Source organism: Pristiophorus japonicus, chromosome 15 (assembly GCF_044704955.1).
Source record: "Pristiophorus japonicus isolate sPriJap1 chromosome 15, sPriJap1.hap1, whole genome shotgun sequence".
In the NCBI taxonomy this organism is placed as follows: Eukaryota; Metazoa; Chordata; class Chondrichthyes; family Pristiophoridae; genus Pristiophorus; species Pristiophorus japonicus.
This window is the reverse complement of record NC_091991.1, coordinates 186,804,718-186,820,318: the sequence shown is the minus strand read 5'-3', so window position 1 is coordinate 186,820,318 and position 15,601 is coordinate 186,804,718. Positions and strand designations below refer to the sequence as shown.

At 44.7% G+C, this 15,601-nt stretch overlaps 1 protein-coding gene across 2 annotated transcripts in view; it reads left to right on the top strand.

The window, feature by feature from the left end:
* The window catches only part of gid4 (GID complex subunit 4 homolog), a 101,937-nt gene extending 86,336 nt beyond the window's left edge, over nucleotides 1-15,601 (top strand). For both annotated transcript variants that reach the window (XM_070901491.1, XM_070901490.1), the window contains one exon: nucleotides 10,328-15,601. In XM_070901491.1, coding sequence (XP_070757592.1) covers nucleotides 10,328-10,391 — 64 coding nt within the window. In that variant the 3' untranslated portion in view covers nucleotides 10,392-15,601. The remainder of the gene's footprint in view (nucleotides 1-10,327) is intronic.

Here is a 15,601-nt window from a genome sequence, read left to right as displayed (position 1 = left end):
CCCCTGGGGAACAATTATCACATCTCGCCAATCAGAGAATGTTCCCTTTTTTTCCTCTTTTCTCTTTTTATTCGTTAGGGGATGTGGGCGTCGCTGGCAAGGCCGGCATTTATTGTCCATCCCTAATTGCCCTCGAGAATAATAACTTTTATATATGTAGCGCATTTAATGTAGTAAAGCATCCCGAGGGGCTTCACAGCGGTGTTACAGATAAAACAGATACATTTGACACCGAGCCACAAAAGAAGAAATTAAGGCAGATGACTAAAAGCTTGTTTAGAGATAGGGTCTTAAAGGAGGATAGGGAGGCGGAGAGGTTTAGGCAGAGAGTTCCAGAGCTTAGGGCCCAAACAGCTGGAGGCACGGCCACCGATGGTTCAGCTGTTCGAATGAGGGATGTTGATGAGGCCAGAATTTGAGGAGCGCAGTCACCTTGTGGTGAGCTGCCGCCTTAAGCCGCTGCAGTCTGTGTGGTGAAGGTGATTCCCCCAGTGCTGTTATGGAGGGAGTTCCAGGGTTTTGACCCAGCAGCAATATACTTCCAAGTTTGGATGGACAGAAGAAAATGGGTCATTTTCGGGTTGGTAGACTGTAACTAGTGGGGTACTGCAAGGATCAGTGCTTGGGCCCCAGTTATTCACAATCTGTATCAATGATTTGGATGAGGGGACCAAATGTAATATATCAAGTTTGCTGATGATAGAAAGCTAAGTGGAAATGTAAATTGTGAGGAGGATGCGAACAGGTTTCAAGGGGATATAGACAGGCTGAGTGAGTGGGCAAGAACCTGGTAAATGGAATATAATGTGGAGAAACGTGAAGTTATCCACTTTGGTAGGAAAAATAGAAAATCAGCGTATTTTTTAAATGGTGTATGATTGGGAAATGTTGGTGTTCAGAGGGACCTGGGTGTCCTTGTACACCAATCACTGAAAGTTAACATGTCCTTCTAGGTGGTAGAGGTTGTGGGTTTGGGAGGTGCTGCCGAAGAAGCCTTGGCGCGTTGCTGCAGTGCATCTTGTAGATGGTGCACACTGCAGTCACGGTGCGCCGGTGGTGGAGGGAGTGACTGTTGAAGGTGGTGCATGAGGTGCCAATCAAGCGGCTGCTTTGTCCTGGATTGTGTCGAGCTTCTTGAGTGTTGGAGCTGCACTCATCCAGGCAAGTGGAGAATATTCCATCACACTCCTGACTTGTGCCTTGTAGATGGTGGGAAGGCTTTGGGGAGTCAGGGGGTGAGACACTCGTCGCAGAATACCCAGCCTCTGACCCGCTCTTGTTACCACAGTATTTATGTGGCTGGTCCAGTTAAGTTTCTGGTCAATGGTGACCCCCAGGATGTTCATGGTGGGGTATTCGGCGATGGTAATGCCGCTGAATATCAAGTGGAGGTGGTTAGACTCTCGCTTGTTGGAGATAGTCATTGCCTGGTACATGTGTGACATGAATGTTACCTGCCACCCAACCGATAATAATCCCATGTCATAAGGTGGCGCTTATTTTTGTCTCTTTTATATTTGTTAGTCTCTTGTGTGGAACTCTATCAAATGCCTTTTGGAAATTCATATCGAAAACACCCAGAGTCACTCCCCCGTCCATGTTGCCCCCCCTGTCCATGTTGGAGACCCCCCCCCCCCCGGTCCATGTCGGTGACCCCCCCCTCCGAGTCACCTCCCAGTCACACACCATCCCGACCGGGGAAATATATCGGCTGTTCCTTCATCGTTGCTGGAACTCCCTCCCTAACAGCACTGTGGGAGCACCTTCACCACACGGACTGCAGCAGTTCAAGGCGGCGGCTCACCACCACCTTCTCAAGGGGCAATTAGAGATGGACAATAAATGCTGTTCTTGCTAGCGATATCCATATCCCGAGAATGAATTAAAATAAATGTTAACCCTGACCTACACCGTCACAAATCCATGCCAACTCTCTGATCAGCTCAGACTTGTTAAAGTGCTCCGTCATTCTGTCCTTGAATTTGGATTCCAGTAACTTTCCCACAATTCGCGTTAAACTGACTGGTCTATACTTTCCTCATTTCTTCCTTCCTTTCTTAAACAATGGACTGACATTTGCAATTTTTCAGTGCAATGGAAAGCTATGAGCATCACATAATTTCCTCGCCTGTATATTTAACACTCGGGTGAAAACTGTCGGTGATGGAGCTTTGTCTTCAAGTCCCATTCTTTTCTCCATTACCCTTTTTTTAAACGTATTAAATCCAGTAAGCTCCTCCCTGTGATTTATTGTTAGGTTTTATTGAACTGTTGTGTTCTGTCCTCTCTCTCCTCTGAAAATGGAGACAACATATTCATTTAACAAGTCTGCCATTTCCTTATTATCCATAGTCTTACCTGCATGCCCCCGCTACCACTCTCTTTCTCCTAATATATTTATAAACAAAGATTTTTCTGTTGGCTTTCTTATCCCTTGCAAGTTTTTAAAATTTACGTTTTGCACCTCACATTTTATAGCTCTCCCAGTCCACGGGATTTCTACTTTTCCGTGCATTTCTGTAAGCTTTTACTTTGAACTTGATACTGTCACTTACCTCGTTTGTTGACCATGGCTACTTAACTGCACAAGTGGAGCCTTTGTCCTTCAGGGGTATGAACTGATTTTGTATCATACCAGAAACTTCTTTGAATCTTTTATCTGTTCACCCATCAGCAGCCCAGCCCAGTTTACTGTCGCTTTTTTATTTCTCATCTCTCTGAAGCTTGCTATACTTAAATTTAAAATCTTGGTTTTGAAGTCTTACTTCTCCCTTGAGCCTACAATCAAATTCAGTCATATTAGGGTGACTATTCACAAGATGTTCCCTTGCAGTCAGATTGTTAACTCATTCTGGTTTCTTACTCATCACTAAATCTAGTACAGTCTTATCCCTTGTCAATTCTAAAACACATTGTTCCAGAAAAATGTCCCAAATACATTCTACAAATTCAGTGCCTGTACTCCTTGAGCTGTTTTGCTTCTCCCAGTCTGTGAAAAATAAGATCTTCCATTATAACCACGTTGGTTTTGCAACATGCTTCCCTGATGCCTGTATTTATACTCCCCTCCCCCCCCCCACCCCCACCCCACCCCAAAAACTACGTCACTACTGACAGACATCTGTAGATAACTCCCACCAGAGTCTTGCATCTTTTGCTGTTCCTTGCCTGTTCAGTCTCACTGAAGTCCTTTCTCTCCACTGCTCTAATTATTAAACTAATTTCCAAACTATTACCTGGAATAAAATGCCTCATTGCGAAATTGATAATTGTTCATCATAGAAACATAGAAAATAGGTGCAGGAATAGGCCATTCGGCCCTTCAAACCTGCACCAACATTCAATAAGATCATGGCTGATCATTCACCTCAGTACCCCTTTCCTGCTTTCTCTCCATACCCTTTGATCCCATTAGCCGTAAGGGCCATATCTAACTCCCTTTTGAATATATCTAATGAACTGGCATCAACAACTCTCTGCGGTAGGGAATTCCACAGGTTAACAACTCTGAGTGAAGAAGTTTCTCCTCATCTCGGTCCTAAATGGCCTATCCCTTATCCTTAGACTGTGTCCCCTGGTTCTGGACTTCCCCAACATAGGGAACATTCTTCCCGCATCCAGCCTGTCCAATCCCGTCAGAATCTTGTATGTTTCTATGAGATCCCCTCTCATCCTTCTAAACGCCAGTGTATAAAGGCCCAATTGATCCAGTCTCTCCTCACATGTCAATCCAGCCATCCCTGGAATCAGTCTGGTGAACCTTCGCTGCACTCCCTCAATAGCAAGAACGTCCTTCCTCAGATTAGGAGACCAAAACTGAACACTATATTCCAGGTGAGGTCTCACCAAGGCCCTGTACAATTGCAGTAAGACCTCCCTGCTCCTATACTCAAATCCCCTAGCTATGAAGGCCAACATACCATTTGCCACCTTCACCGCCTGCTGTACCTGCATGCCAACCTTCAATGACTGATGTACCATGGCACCCAGGTCTCGTTGCACCTCCCCTTTTCCTAATCTGCCGCCATTCAGATAATATTCTGCCTTCCTGTTTTTGCCCCCAAAGTGGATAACCTCACATTTATCCACATTATACTGCATCTGCCATGCATTTGTCCACTCACCTAACCTGTCCAAGTCACCCTGCAGCCTCTTAGCGTCCCCCTCACAGCTCACACCGCCACCCAGTTTAGTGTCATCTGCAAACTTGGAGATATTGTAAAATATATTGGACACACAAATGAGATTGCAGAAAGCAAGAATGGTCTGTGAAATCAGAGTGGAAGCATTCCTTAAAGCAGAGTTGGAGGTTTGTCTGGAGTTTAATCTTTTTTTGAAGAACTTGCCTCTCGAGCATGGTACCTGGGAGAGCAGCAATTTAACCTGTGTTTCTTTCTATATCTCTATTTATTCATACACGGATTAATCCAAATATCTCAATACTGAAGCTTGCAGATTTTTAATTAGGAAGGAAGGCAGGAACATCATCATAGGCAGTCCCTCGAGGTGAGGATGACTTGCTTCCACGCCAAAAAGGATGAGTTCACAAGTGTTTCAATGAAGGACCTAATATTCCAAATCTCGAACTATATGTTGAAGAGTGGAAGATGCCTGTGCGTATGGTGGCCATTTGCACACCAGCCACCACACTGGCTTGACAGAGCTAGGTCTTGGTCCAGTGGCAAGGATTACCCAAGAGACCAACTCTGCTGCACAGACCGAGTGCGCACACATATCTCAATGTGGGCTGGCCCCGTGCTGCCCCTGGGCCTTCGCCTCTTCTGGCTCCAAACTCACGCCTCTCCTGGGCCCCGATCACATCCCTCTACATTCTCTCACTGCTCCTTCGCCCCGACCTCGCCGCTCCTGCTGTACCTCCCCACGCTCCAATCACTGACCTGGACCTTGATGACGTCACTCTTCGCTGCCGTCCCCCTCCTGCACCAGCTCGCACTGTACTTTGCCGTGGTACACCGCTACACTGCCCATGGCCACCGCTCACCGCTCCTTTTATGGCCCCACCCTGCCGCTGATGGTCTCTCGCAGGTCGGGGCCCCAACGCTGTTCAATTCAATTAGATCATGGCTGATCTGTATCTTAACTCAATCTGTCCACCTTAGTTCCGTGACCTTTAATACCCTTATCCAACAAAAATCTATCTCAGTTTTGACATTTTTAGTTGAGCCCTAGCACCTTTATTTGCAGGGGTGAGTGGGGCGGGGGAGGGAAAAGAGAAAGTTCCAGATTTCCACTAACCTTTGTGAAAAAATGCTTCCTGATTTCACACCTGAATGCCCCAGTTGTGATTTTAAGGTGACGCCCCCTTGTTCTGGACTCCCCCACAAGAGGAAATAGTTTCTCTTTATCGACCCGATTAAATCCTTTAATCATCTTAAACAACTCAATCAGATCACCCCTTAATCTTCTATATTCAAGGAATACAAGCCTAGTCTTTGTAGCCTGTCCTAATTTAACCATTGCCGCCCTGGTATCATTCTGCTGAATCTGTGCTGCAGTACCTCAGAGGCCGATATCCTTCCAGAGAGGCAGTGCCCAGAACTGAACGCAGAGCTCCACGTGCGATCTAATCCAAGCTCTGTGCAGCTGCAGCATAACTTCCACCACTTTCTATGTCAGCCATCTTGACATAAAGACCAACATTCTATTGGCCTTTTTAATTATATCTTTGTACCTGTCCACTAGGATTGTGATTCTGTAGTTGGACCCCCTGCATCTCCTCCTTTATCCACAGTTCCTAGCTTCTCGCCATTTAGAAAATACTCTGATCTAGCTTTCCTGGGTCCAAAGTGGATGATCTCACACTTTCCCATATTGAACTCCATCTGCCACAGATTTGCCCAGTCACTGAATCTGTCAATGTCCCTTTGCAACTTTCTCCTTCCATCTACTGTATTTACTGTGGCACATCACTTGGTGTTGTCAGCAAACTTGGACATACAGCGCTCTCTTCCTTCATTCAAGTCTTTTTTTTTATTTGTTCCAGGATGTGGGCAACGCCGGCATTTATTGCCCGTCCCTAATTGCCCTTGAGAAGGAGGTGGTGAGCTGCCTTCTTGAACCGCTGCAGTCCGTGTGGTGAAGGTGCTCCCACAGTGCTGTTAGGGAGGGAGTTCCAGGATTGTGATCCAGTGACGATGAAGGAATGGTGATATAATTCTAAGTCAGGATAGTGTGAAACTTAAGGACATATGAACATAAGAAATAGGAGCAGGAGTAGGCCCTACGGCCCCTCGAGCCTGCTCCGCCATTCAATATCATGGCTGATCATCGACCTCAACTCCACTTTCCCGCCCGATCGCCATATCCCTTGATTCCCCAAGACTTCAAAAATCTATCTGTGTCAGCCTTGAATATATTCAGAGACTCAGCATCCACAGCCCTCTGGGGCAGAGAATTCCAAAGATTCACAATCCTCTGAATGAAGAAATTCCTCCTCATCTCTGTCTTAAATGGCCTTCCCCTTATCCTGAGACTGTGCCCCCTGGTTCTAGACGTCAGCCAGGGGGAAACAACCTCTCAGCATCTACCCTGTCAATCCCCTTCAGAATCTTTGTTTCAATGAGATCACCTCTCATTCTTCTAAACTCCAGAGAGTACAGGCCCATTCTACACAATCTCTCATCATAAGACGGCCCCTCACCCCAGGAATCAATCTAATAACCTCCATTGTACCACCTCCAAGGCAAATATATCCCTCCTTCGATAAGGAGACCAAACCTGTGCACAGTACTCCAGGTGTGGTCTCACCAAGGTCCTGTACAATTGTAGTAAAACTTCCTTACTCTTGTACTCCAACCCCCCTTGCAATAAAGTACCTGCATGCTCGCTTTCTGTGTTTCTTGCACAAGGACACACAAATCTCTCTACACCAACATTTAAAGGTTTCTCACCATTCCAACAAATGTTCTGTTTTTCTATTCTTCCTACCAAAGTGATAACCTCACATTTCCCTACATTATACTCCATCTGCCACCTTACTGCCCATCACTTAGTCTATCTATATCCCTTTGTAGATGCTTTGTGTTCTCCTCACAGCTTCTGTCCCACCTAGCTTCGTATCATCAGCAAACTTGGATACATTACACTCGGTCCCTTCATCTAGGTCATTAATAGAGATTGTAAATAGCTGAGGCCCCAGCATTGATCCTTGCGGCAGCCCACTAGTTACAGCCTGCTAACCTGTAAAAGACCCATTTATCACTAATCTCTGTTTTCTGTCTGTTAACCAATCCTCTATCCACATTAATACATTACCTCCAATCCCATGAGCCCTTATCTTGTGTAATAACCTTTTATGCGGCACCTTACCGAATGCCTTTTAGAAATCCAAATATACTACGTCCACTGGTTCCCTTTTATCTACCCTGCGAGTTACATCCTCAAAAAAACTCAAATAAATTTGTCAAACACGATTTCCCTTTCATAAAACCATGTTGGCTCTGCCTAATCATGTTATGATATTCTAAGTGCCTTGATACCACCTCCTTAACAATGGATTCCAGCATTTTCTCTATGACTGATGTCAGGCTAACTGGCCTGTAGTTCCCTGTTTACACTCTCCCTCCTTTCTTGAATAGCAGGGTTACATTTGCTACCTTCCAATCTGCTGGGACCTTTTGAGAATCTAGGGAATTTTGAAAGATCAAAACCAATGCATCCACTATCTCTGCAGCCACCTCTTTTAGAACCCTGGGATGCAGGCCATTGGGTCCCGGGGATTTATTGGCTTTTAGTTCCATTAGTTTCTCTAGTACTTTTTCTCTACTTATATTAATTTCACTAAGTTCCTCACCCTCATTAGACTCTTGGTTCCCCACTATTTTAGGTATGTTTTTTTTCATCATTTACTGTGATACAAAATGTTTGTTTACCGTTTCTGCCATTTCCTTATTCCCCATAATAATTTCCCCTGCCTCAGCCTCTAAAGGACCGATGTTTCCTGTTTACTTGTAGAAGCTCTTACAATCTGTTTTTATATATCTTGCCAGTTTTCTCTCAGTCTATTTTCTCCCTTTTTTATCATTTTTTGGTCACCCTTTGCTGGTTTCTGAAACTCTCCCAATCCTCAGGCTTACTCCTATTCTTCACAACATTATAAGCTTTCAATCTAATGCAATCCTTAACTTCCTTAGTTAGCCACTGATCGATCACTTTCCCGCGGGGTTATTATTTCTCAATGGAATGTATATTTGTGAGAATTATAAAATATTTCCTTTAAATACTAGCCACTGCTTATCTATTTTTCCAATCTACCTTAGCCAACTCGCCCTTCATACCGATATAATTGGCTTTATTTAAGTTTAAGACTCTCGTTTCGGACTAGGGTAAGTCACTCAAACATAATGTGAAATTCTATCGTATTATGATCACTCTGTCCCAGAGGATCCCTTACTATGAGATTGCTAATTAACCCTGTCTCATTACACAATACAAGATCTAAAATAGCCTGTTCCCTGGTTGGTTCCATGACGTATTATTCTTGGAAACTGTCCTGAATGCATTCCATGAACTTGTCCCCCAGACTCCCTTTACCAATTTGATTTGATCAGTCTATATGAAGATTAACGTCCCCCACGATTATCACATTACCTTTGTTACTAGCTCCTACTATTTCTTGATTAATATTCTGTCCAATGGTATAGCTATTGTTAGGGGCCCTATATACGACTCCCACCAGTGTTTCTGACCCTTCCTTCACCCACACTGATTCCAATTCCTGATCTTCCGAGCCAATATCCTTTCTCTCTACTGTCCTTATGTCATCCTTTATTATCAGGGTTACCCCTCCCCCCATTACCATTCTGCCTGTCATTTCGAAACGTCAAGTACTCTGGAACATTGAGTTCCCAGCCTTGGTCACCTTGAAACCACGTCTCTGTAATGGTTTTTAGATCAAACCCATGTATCTCTCTTTCTGCCACTAGTTTGTCTATCTTGTTACGAATGCTCCGTGCATTCAGATAAAGAGCCTTTAATTACATTTATTACTATTATACCCTGCTTTGACCTTATTACCTGTTGCACTGCTACATTAAACTCTCTGTCCCTTCCTGTCACACTCTACTCATTTTTACCCAAATCACTACACTGATCTATTGCATTGACCTTTCTCTTATCTAAATTCCCCTCACCTGACCCCTCCCCTTGTCCTTTTAGGTGGTAGAGGTCATATATTTATAAATATAGTGAAAAGCTGAGGCCCCAGTACAGTCACATCCTGTCAATTGGGCTACATACCCATTATCTCCACTTGGTCTCCTCCCTCCTAACCACTTCCCTAAGCCAATGGGCTACCTCCAATTACATGCACTCTCATTTTTAAGTCTCTTATGTGGAACCTTGTTAAAGTGGAAGTCCATATAAATAACATCCATAGACACGCTTATCTATCATGTTAGTTACCTCCTCAAAAAATTCACCTAGGTTCATTAGACATGACTTACCTTTTACAAATCCATATTTGCTCTCTCTGATCAGCTCATGTTTGTCCAAATGCTCAGTCACTGCTTAATAACTGATTCACTAACTTCCCCACAACTGGTAGACATTTAGGCCAATCATTTCCTAGTTTATGTCTCTTACTCATTAAATAGTGAAGTGACATTAGCATTCTTGTGAGCAAGGCCGGAACGATGATCTGTCCAACCTGTAAGTGACCGCATTCAATTTAATAATGCCGAGCGGTCACGGGTCGGTCTCTGCATATCAGCAACAGATTAATGCATTGGTTTACATTGATACTCTTCTTGCTGCATTCTCTGACTTCCCCGAGCTGTGACACTGGAGATTCGCTGGTAAAATAAAATGTTGAACGTGAGCGGTAACATGTGTTGCTGATTGAAGTATTTGACCAATAGAGCAGCAATAATCACCTGTACGGTTTGGGAAGCTGAAGTTTAAACTGGGTGAAACAAGAGCTATGTTGTACAGGAATCACATTGTTCATTCTGTTCCTCCTGCCAGCTTTTTCTCCCTTTCTGCCAGCCCCTTGTGAAGGCAGTGATTCTAATGGGCACTGACCATCCACGGGTACTTCACCCAGTTGGGACCTTTCTTCATGCAAGCCTAGGCTGTACAATCTGACTAATTAACTGTGGCTGGGGGACACCTTTGCTCAGCTTAATCCTGTCCTGGCCCAACTTCATACATGCAAAGGGTCACCGGATAATAAGCAAGAGCCCTGGCTGATAGTTTTCCCTCTCCGTAATCCTGTATACCAAGGTCAATTGTTGGTTTGCTTTTTAATGATAAAAGTATAAGTTTGAATCTTAAGTTTTGATTGAAGTATTTTGTTTGTGTTTAACAGGTACCAGTCCTTAAACCTGACCCATGTCCCTGAACACAGCACTCCCATCTACGAGTTCCGGTGACATTCATCAATGCAACCCTCCTGAGACAGTTGGGGGTGAGGGAGTATGCAGATAGTGGAACTGTTGAGGGGAGAGAGAGAGAGAGAGACAGACACACTGTTCTGTAACTGAGAACAATGACTGTTTTCTCTGCTGCTGACAGACCGACCACAACGTGACGAGGAGCTCGAGCACCAACCCAAGTGCATGACTGTTGGAGCTTGTCTGCACCCAGTAAAAGACAACTCCTTTTAATCTCACTTTTAATGCTAATTTAAACTGATTTCTAATTTTGGTGTCTCATTTGTTAAAGTTCTTTTTGTAGTTCTAACTTTATTGTACAAGAACTAACAATAAGCCGATAGCACGAGCTGTGTGCTGTTGTGTTTTTGTTTTGTTGTTCCCCTTTTTTCTGTTGCAGTTTGTATACATTGCTAATCAAGCTTGAATTCTTTAGACGGTCTTTTTAATCTACTGTGCTGGTGCCGTTGCACATGTTCTGTGCTAGGTTTTTATGGGAGAACAGAAGTGGCCTTATCTTAACAGAGAGCAAATGATTTAGATATCACAGCAGTATTGGGGGAGAGAAGTTAAAATAAAATACTCAATGAATAAATAACTGACTTCTGCAAGACTCAAGTTGTATAGAGAATTTCTAAAACGATATATATATAATGGATACCTAGCAGTGTGTTGATAAGGCCTGTGACCTGATTGAGAAGCTGAGGATGAAACCAAACTCTTTGTAAGCAGTTGCTGGGCTGCAGCTTTGTCATTTCCTGCTAACACATACGTACTACGTGTGCAATTTGAGTTGTAATTTTTTGTGTTCCATTGTTGGTGCTATACCAGATGTTCACAGGATAGATACTGTGTGCCTTTCGTGATGTAATTCCTTTGGATTTACACAAACACAATTTACATTACAACAGTGGGAAATTGCATGCACAGTATATTTCTCATTTGGAGGTTTTGTTCCAGCCCATTGTGCCCTTTCCCAGGAAAGCATTTGTGCAGAACATGTGCAAAGTGTTGGGTCAAGACTTCATGTTCAGTATGCACAAAAGGAACACATTCACCTTGGATCTAGCCATGGGTCTGACTATCCAGTTGATGGTGGATGTTGCACTTAAATAGTGGGTGGGGAGAGGAAAAAAGGTTTCCAAATTGGACAACCTATTTAATATAATAAATATATAGATGTTTAAATGAAATTGGTGCAAAAACAATTTTTCTTCAGCTAGTTCTGACTAGAGATGCAGGATTTTAAAATGCTGACGGTGAGTATGTGAAAATTTACTGTACTCACAATGACACTTTAATGAAATTCTCGTTATAACACGGCAAGTATTCCAATTAAATATACTGGATGCAGAGGACCCAGTCGAATTATTGAATGAAATGGGAATGCTTGCAGTGTTGTGGCTAGGATTTTAATAAAACATAATAGTGAAATTATGTAACTCGAGCCATGTACATTTTAACATCCAACTAAACACTTACAGGGGTATATCTTCCTCTTGTGTAAAGTCAAAGAAAAATTCTTTTATTACAACTGTTGTAAACCAATGACGTACAGAGGAATGTAATACCACCACTTGTACTAAATGTATTGCACCAGCTTCTTTGTCCATTGTGACTTCTTTAAAGATAGTTGCATCCTGATAAACGCTTTACTGATTTGCCAAGAAAGATGCTATGCCTGAATCAGGATGTGTATGTGTGTGTGCGCATGTCTTCATTCCTTCATGGGATGTGGGTGTCACTGGCAAGGCCGGCATTTTTTGCCCATCCCTAATTGCCCCTTGAGAAGGTGGTGGTGAGTCACCGCCTTCAACCGCTGCAGTCCGTGTGGTGAAGGTGCTCCCACAGTGCTGTTAGGGAGGGAGTTCCAGGACTGTGACCCAGCGACGATGAAGGAACGGCGATATATTTCCCAGTCAGGATGGTGTGGGACTTGGAGGGGAACGTGTTCCCATGCGCCTGCTGCCCTTGTCTAGGTAGTAGAGGTCGCGGGTTTGGGAGGTGCTGCTGAAGAAGCCTTGGCGAGTTGCTGCAGTGCATCTTGTAGACGGTGCACACTGCAGCCACGGTGCGCCGGTGGTGGAGGGAGTGAGTGTTAAAGGGATGCCAATCAACGGGTTGCTTTGTCCTGGATGGTGTCGAGCTTCTTGACTTCTTGGAGCTGCACTCATCCAGGCAAGTGGAGAGTATTCCATCACACTCCTGAATTGTGCCTTGTAGATGGTGGAAAGGCTTTAGGGAGTCAGGAGGTGAGACACTCGCCGCAGAATACCCAGCCTCTGACCTGCTCTTATTGCCACAGGATGTTGATGGGGATTCGGCGGTGGCAATGCCGTTGAATGTCATGGGGCAGTGGTTAGACTCTCAGCCATTGCCTGGAACTTGTGTAGCGTGAATGTTATTTGCCACTTATCAGTCCAAGCCTGAATTTCGTCCAGGTCTATCTGCATTCGAGCATAGACTGCTCCAGTATCTGAGGAGTTGTGAATGGAACTGAACACTGTGCAGTCATCAGCGAACATCCCCACTTCTGACCTTATGATGGAGGAAAGGTCATTGGTGAAGCAGCTGAAGATGGTTGGGCCGAGGCCACTGCCCTGAGGAAGTCCTGCAGTGATGTCCTGGGGTTGTGATGATTGACCGCCAATCACTACAACCATCTTTTGTGTTAGGTATGACTCCAGCCAATGGAGAGTTTTAACCCTGATTCCCATTGACTTCAGTTTACTCGGGCTCCTTGATACCACACTTAGTCAAATGCTGCCTTGATGTCAAGGGCAGACACTCTCTCCTCTGGAATTCAACTCTTTTGTCCGTGTTTGGACCAAGGCTGTAATGAGGTCTGGAGCAGGATAGTTCTGGTGGAACCCAAACTGAGCATCAGTGAGCAGGTTATTGGAGAGTAAGTGCCGCTTGATGGCACTGTTGATGACACCTTCCATCACTTTGCTAATGATTGAGAGTAGACTGATGGAGTGGTAATTGGATAGATTGGATTTGTCCTGCGTTTTGTGGACAGGCCATACCTGGGCAGTTTTTCACATTGTCGGGTTGATGCCAGTGTTGCTGCTGTACTGGAACAGCTTGGCTAGAGGCACGGCTAGTTCTGGAGCACAACAGCCTTCAGTACAACAGCCGGGATGTTGTCAGGGCCCACAGCCTTTGCTGTATCTAGTGCGCTCAGCTGTTTCCTGATATCACGTGGAGTGAATCAAATTGGCTGAAGACTGGCTTCTGTGTTGGTGGGGACCTCAGGAGGAGGCCGATATGGATCATCCACACGGCACTTCTGGCTGAAGATGGTTGCAAACGCTTCAGCCTTGTCTTTTGCTCTTGCGTGCTGGGCTCTGCCATCATTGAGGATGGGGATATTCATGGAGCTTCCTCCTCCTGTTAGCTGTTTAATGGTCCACCACCATTCACGACTGGATGTGGCAGGACTGCAGAGCTTTGATCCAATCTGTTGATTGTGGGATCGCTTAGCTCTGTCTATAGCATGCTGCTCCCACTGTTCAGCATGCATGTAGTCCTGTGTTGCAGCTTCCCCAGGTTGGTACCTCATTTTTAGGTACTCCTGGTGCTGCTCCTGGCATTCCCTTCTACACTCCTCATTGAACCAGGGTTGGTCCCTGGGCTTGATGGTAATGGTAGAGTGAGGGATATGCCGGGCCATGAGGTTACAGATTGTGCTGGAATACAATTCTGCTGCTGCCCAGTTTTGAGCTGCTAGATCTGTTCTGAATCTATCCCATTTAGCACGGTGGTAACAAAACACGATGGAGGGTATACTCTGTGAAGACGGGACTTTGTCTCCACAATGAATGTGTGGTGGTCGCTGCTACTAATGCTGTCCTGGACAGATGCATCTGCGGTAGGTAGATTGGTGAGGACGAGGTCAAGTAGGTTTTCCCCTTGTGTTCTCTCTCCACCTGTCGCAGGCCCAGTCTGGCAGATATATCCTTCAGGGCTGGGTGTGCTCAGTCAGTAGTGGTGCTACTGAGCCACTCATGGTGATGGACATTGAAGTCCCCCACCCAGAGTATATTCCATGCCCTTGCTACTCTCAGTGCTTCTTCCAAGTGTTGTTCAACATGGAGGCGTACTGATTGATCAGCTGAGGGAGGGCGCTAGGTGGTAATCAGCAGGAGATTTCCTTACCCATGCTTGACCTGAAGCCATGAGACTTCATGGGGTCGGAGTCAATGTTGAGGACTCCCACCGACTGTATATCACTGACCCGCCATCCCTGGTGGTCAGTCCTGCCGGTGGGACAGGACCTTCCCAGGGATGGTGATGGAGGAGTCTGGGACATTGGCTGTAAGGTATTATTTTGTAAGGCTGTTGCTTGACTAGTCTGTGGGACACCTCTCCCAATTGTGGCACAAGTCCCCAGATGTTGGTGAGGATTTTGCAGGGTGGACTGGGCTGGGTGTGCTGTTGTCGTGTTCGAAGCCAGTGCCGAGGTTGATGCCGGGTGGTCCGTCCGTTTTTTATTATTTTCCGTAGTGCTTGTGTTACAACGGAGTGTCTCGCTGGGCCATTTCAGAGTGCAGTTAAGAATCAACCACATTGCTCTGTGTCTGGAGTCACATATTAGCCAGACCGGGTAAGGGCGGTAGATTTCCTTCCCTAAAGGACATTAGTGAAGCAGGTGGGTTTTACGACAATCGGTGTGTGTGCGAGTGATGAGAGTAAATGGATGGAATTTTACCCTTGGATCAAGATTATACTTTGATTATGTTTTTTTTTTAAATTGAAGCCTCTCCTAAAAACATCTGAATGGACTGTAATTATGGAATCTCACATCTAACAGTGTTTTATTTTATCCTATCCAGCCTTTTTGGAAAATAGGAACTTCTAATTTCACACAAGTCAAGACTTTCTTTTCATTTGAATTTTACATAGTTTTTGGAATTCTGAAATAAGCTGAAAGTCCTTTTTTATTTAAAACATGAAGAGTTGTGTAAGTGGGAGGAGGGACTGCTGTCTGGGGCAGAGCAGCCCATGTACATTGAGTTTGACCTCTTGACACTTGAAAGAGTGTGACTAACTGGTTTGAAAGTGCGTTGATTTTATTGTATAAATCAGAGCATGGGAATGATGTTTTATTACATTACATTGTTCATGGGACATCAGGAGCTTTAAGTTTCAGATCTGTGTTGAAATAAAAGAGGGTACCACATCCAATAAAGTTCCTTGTGAAAGAC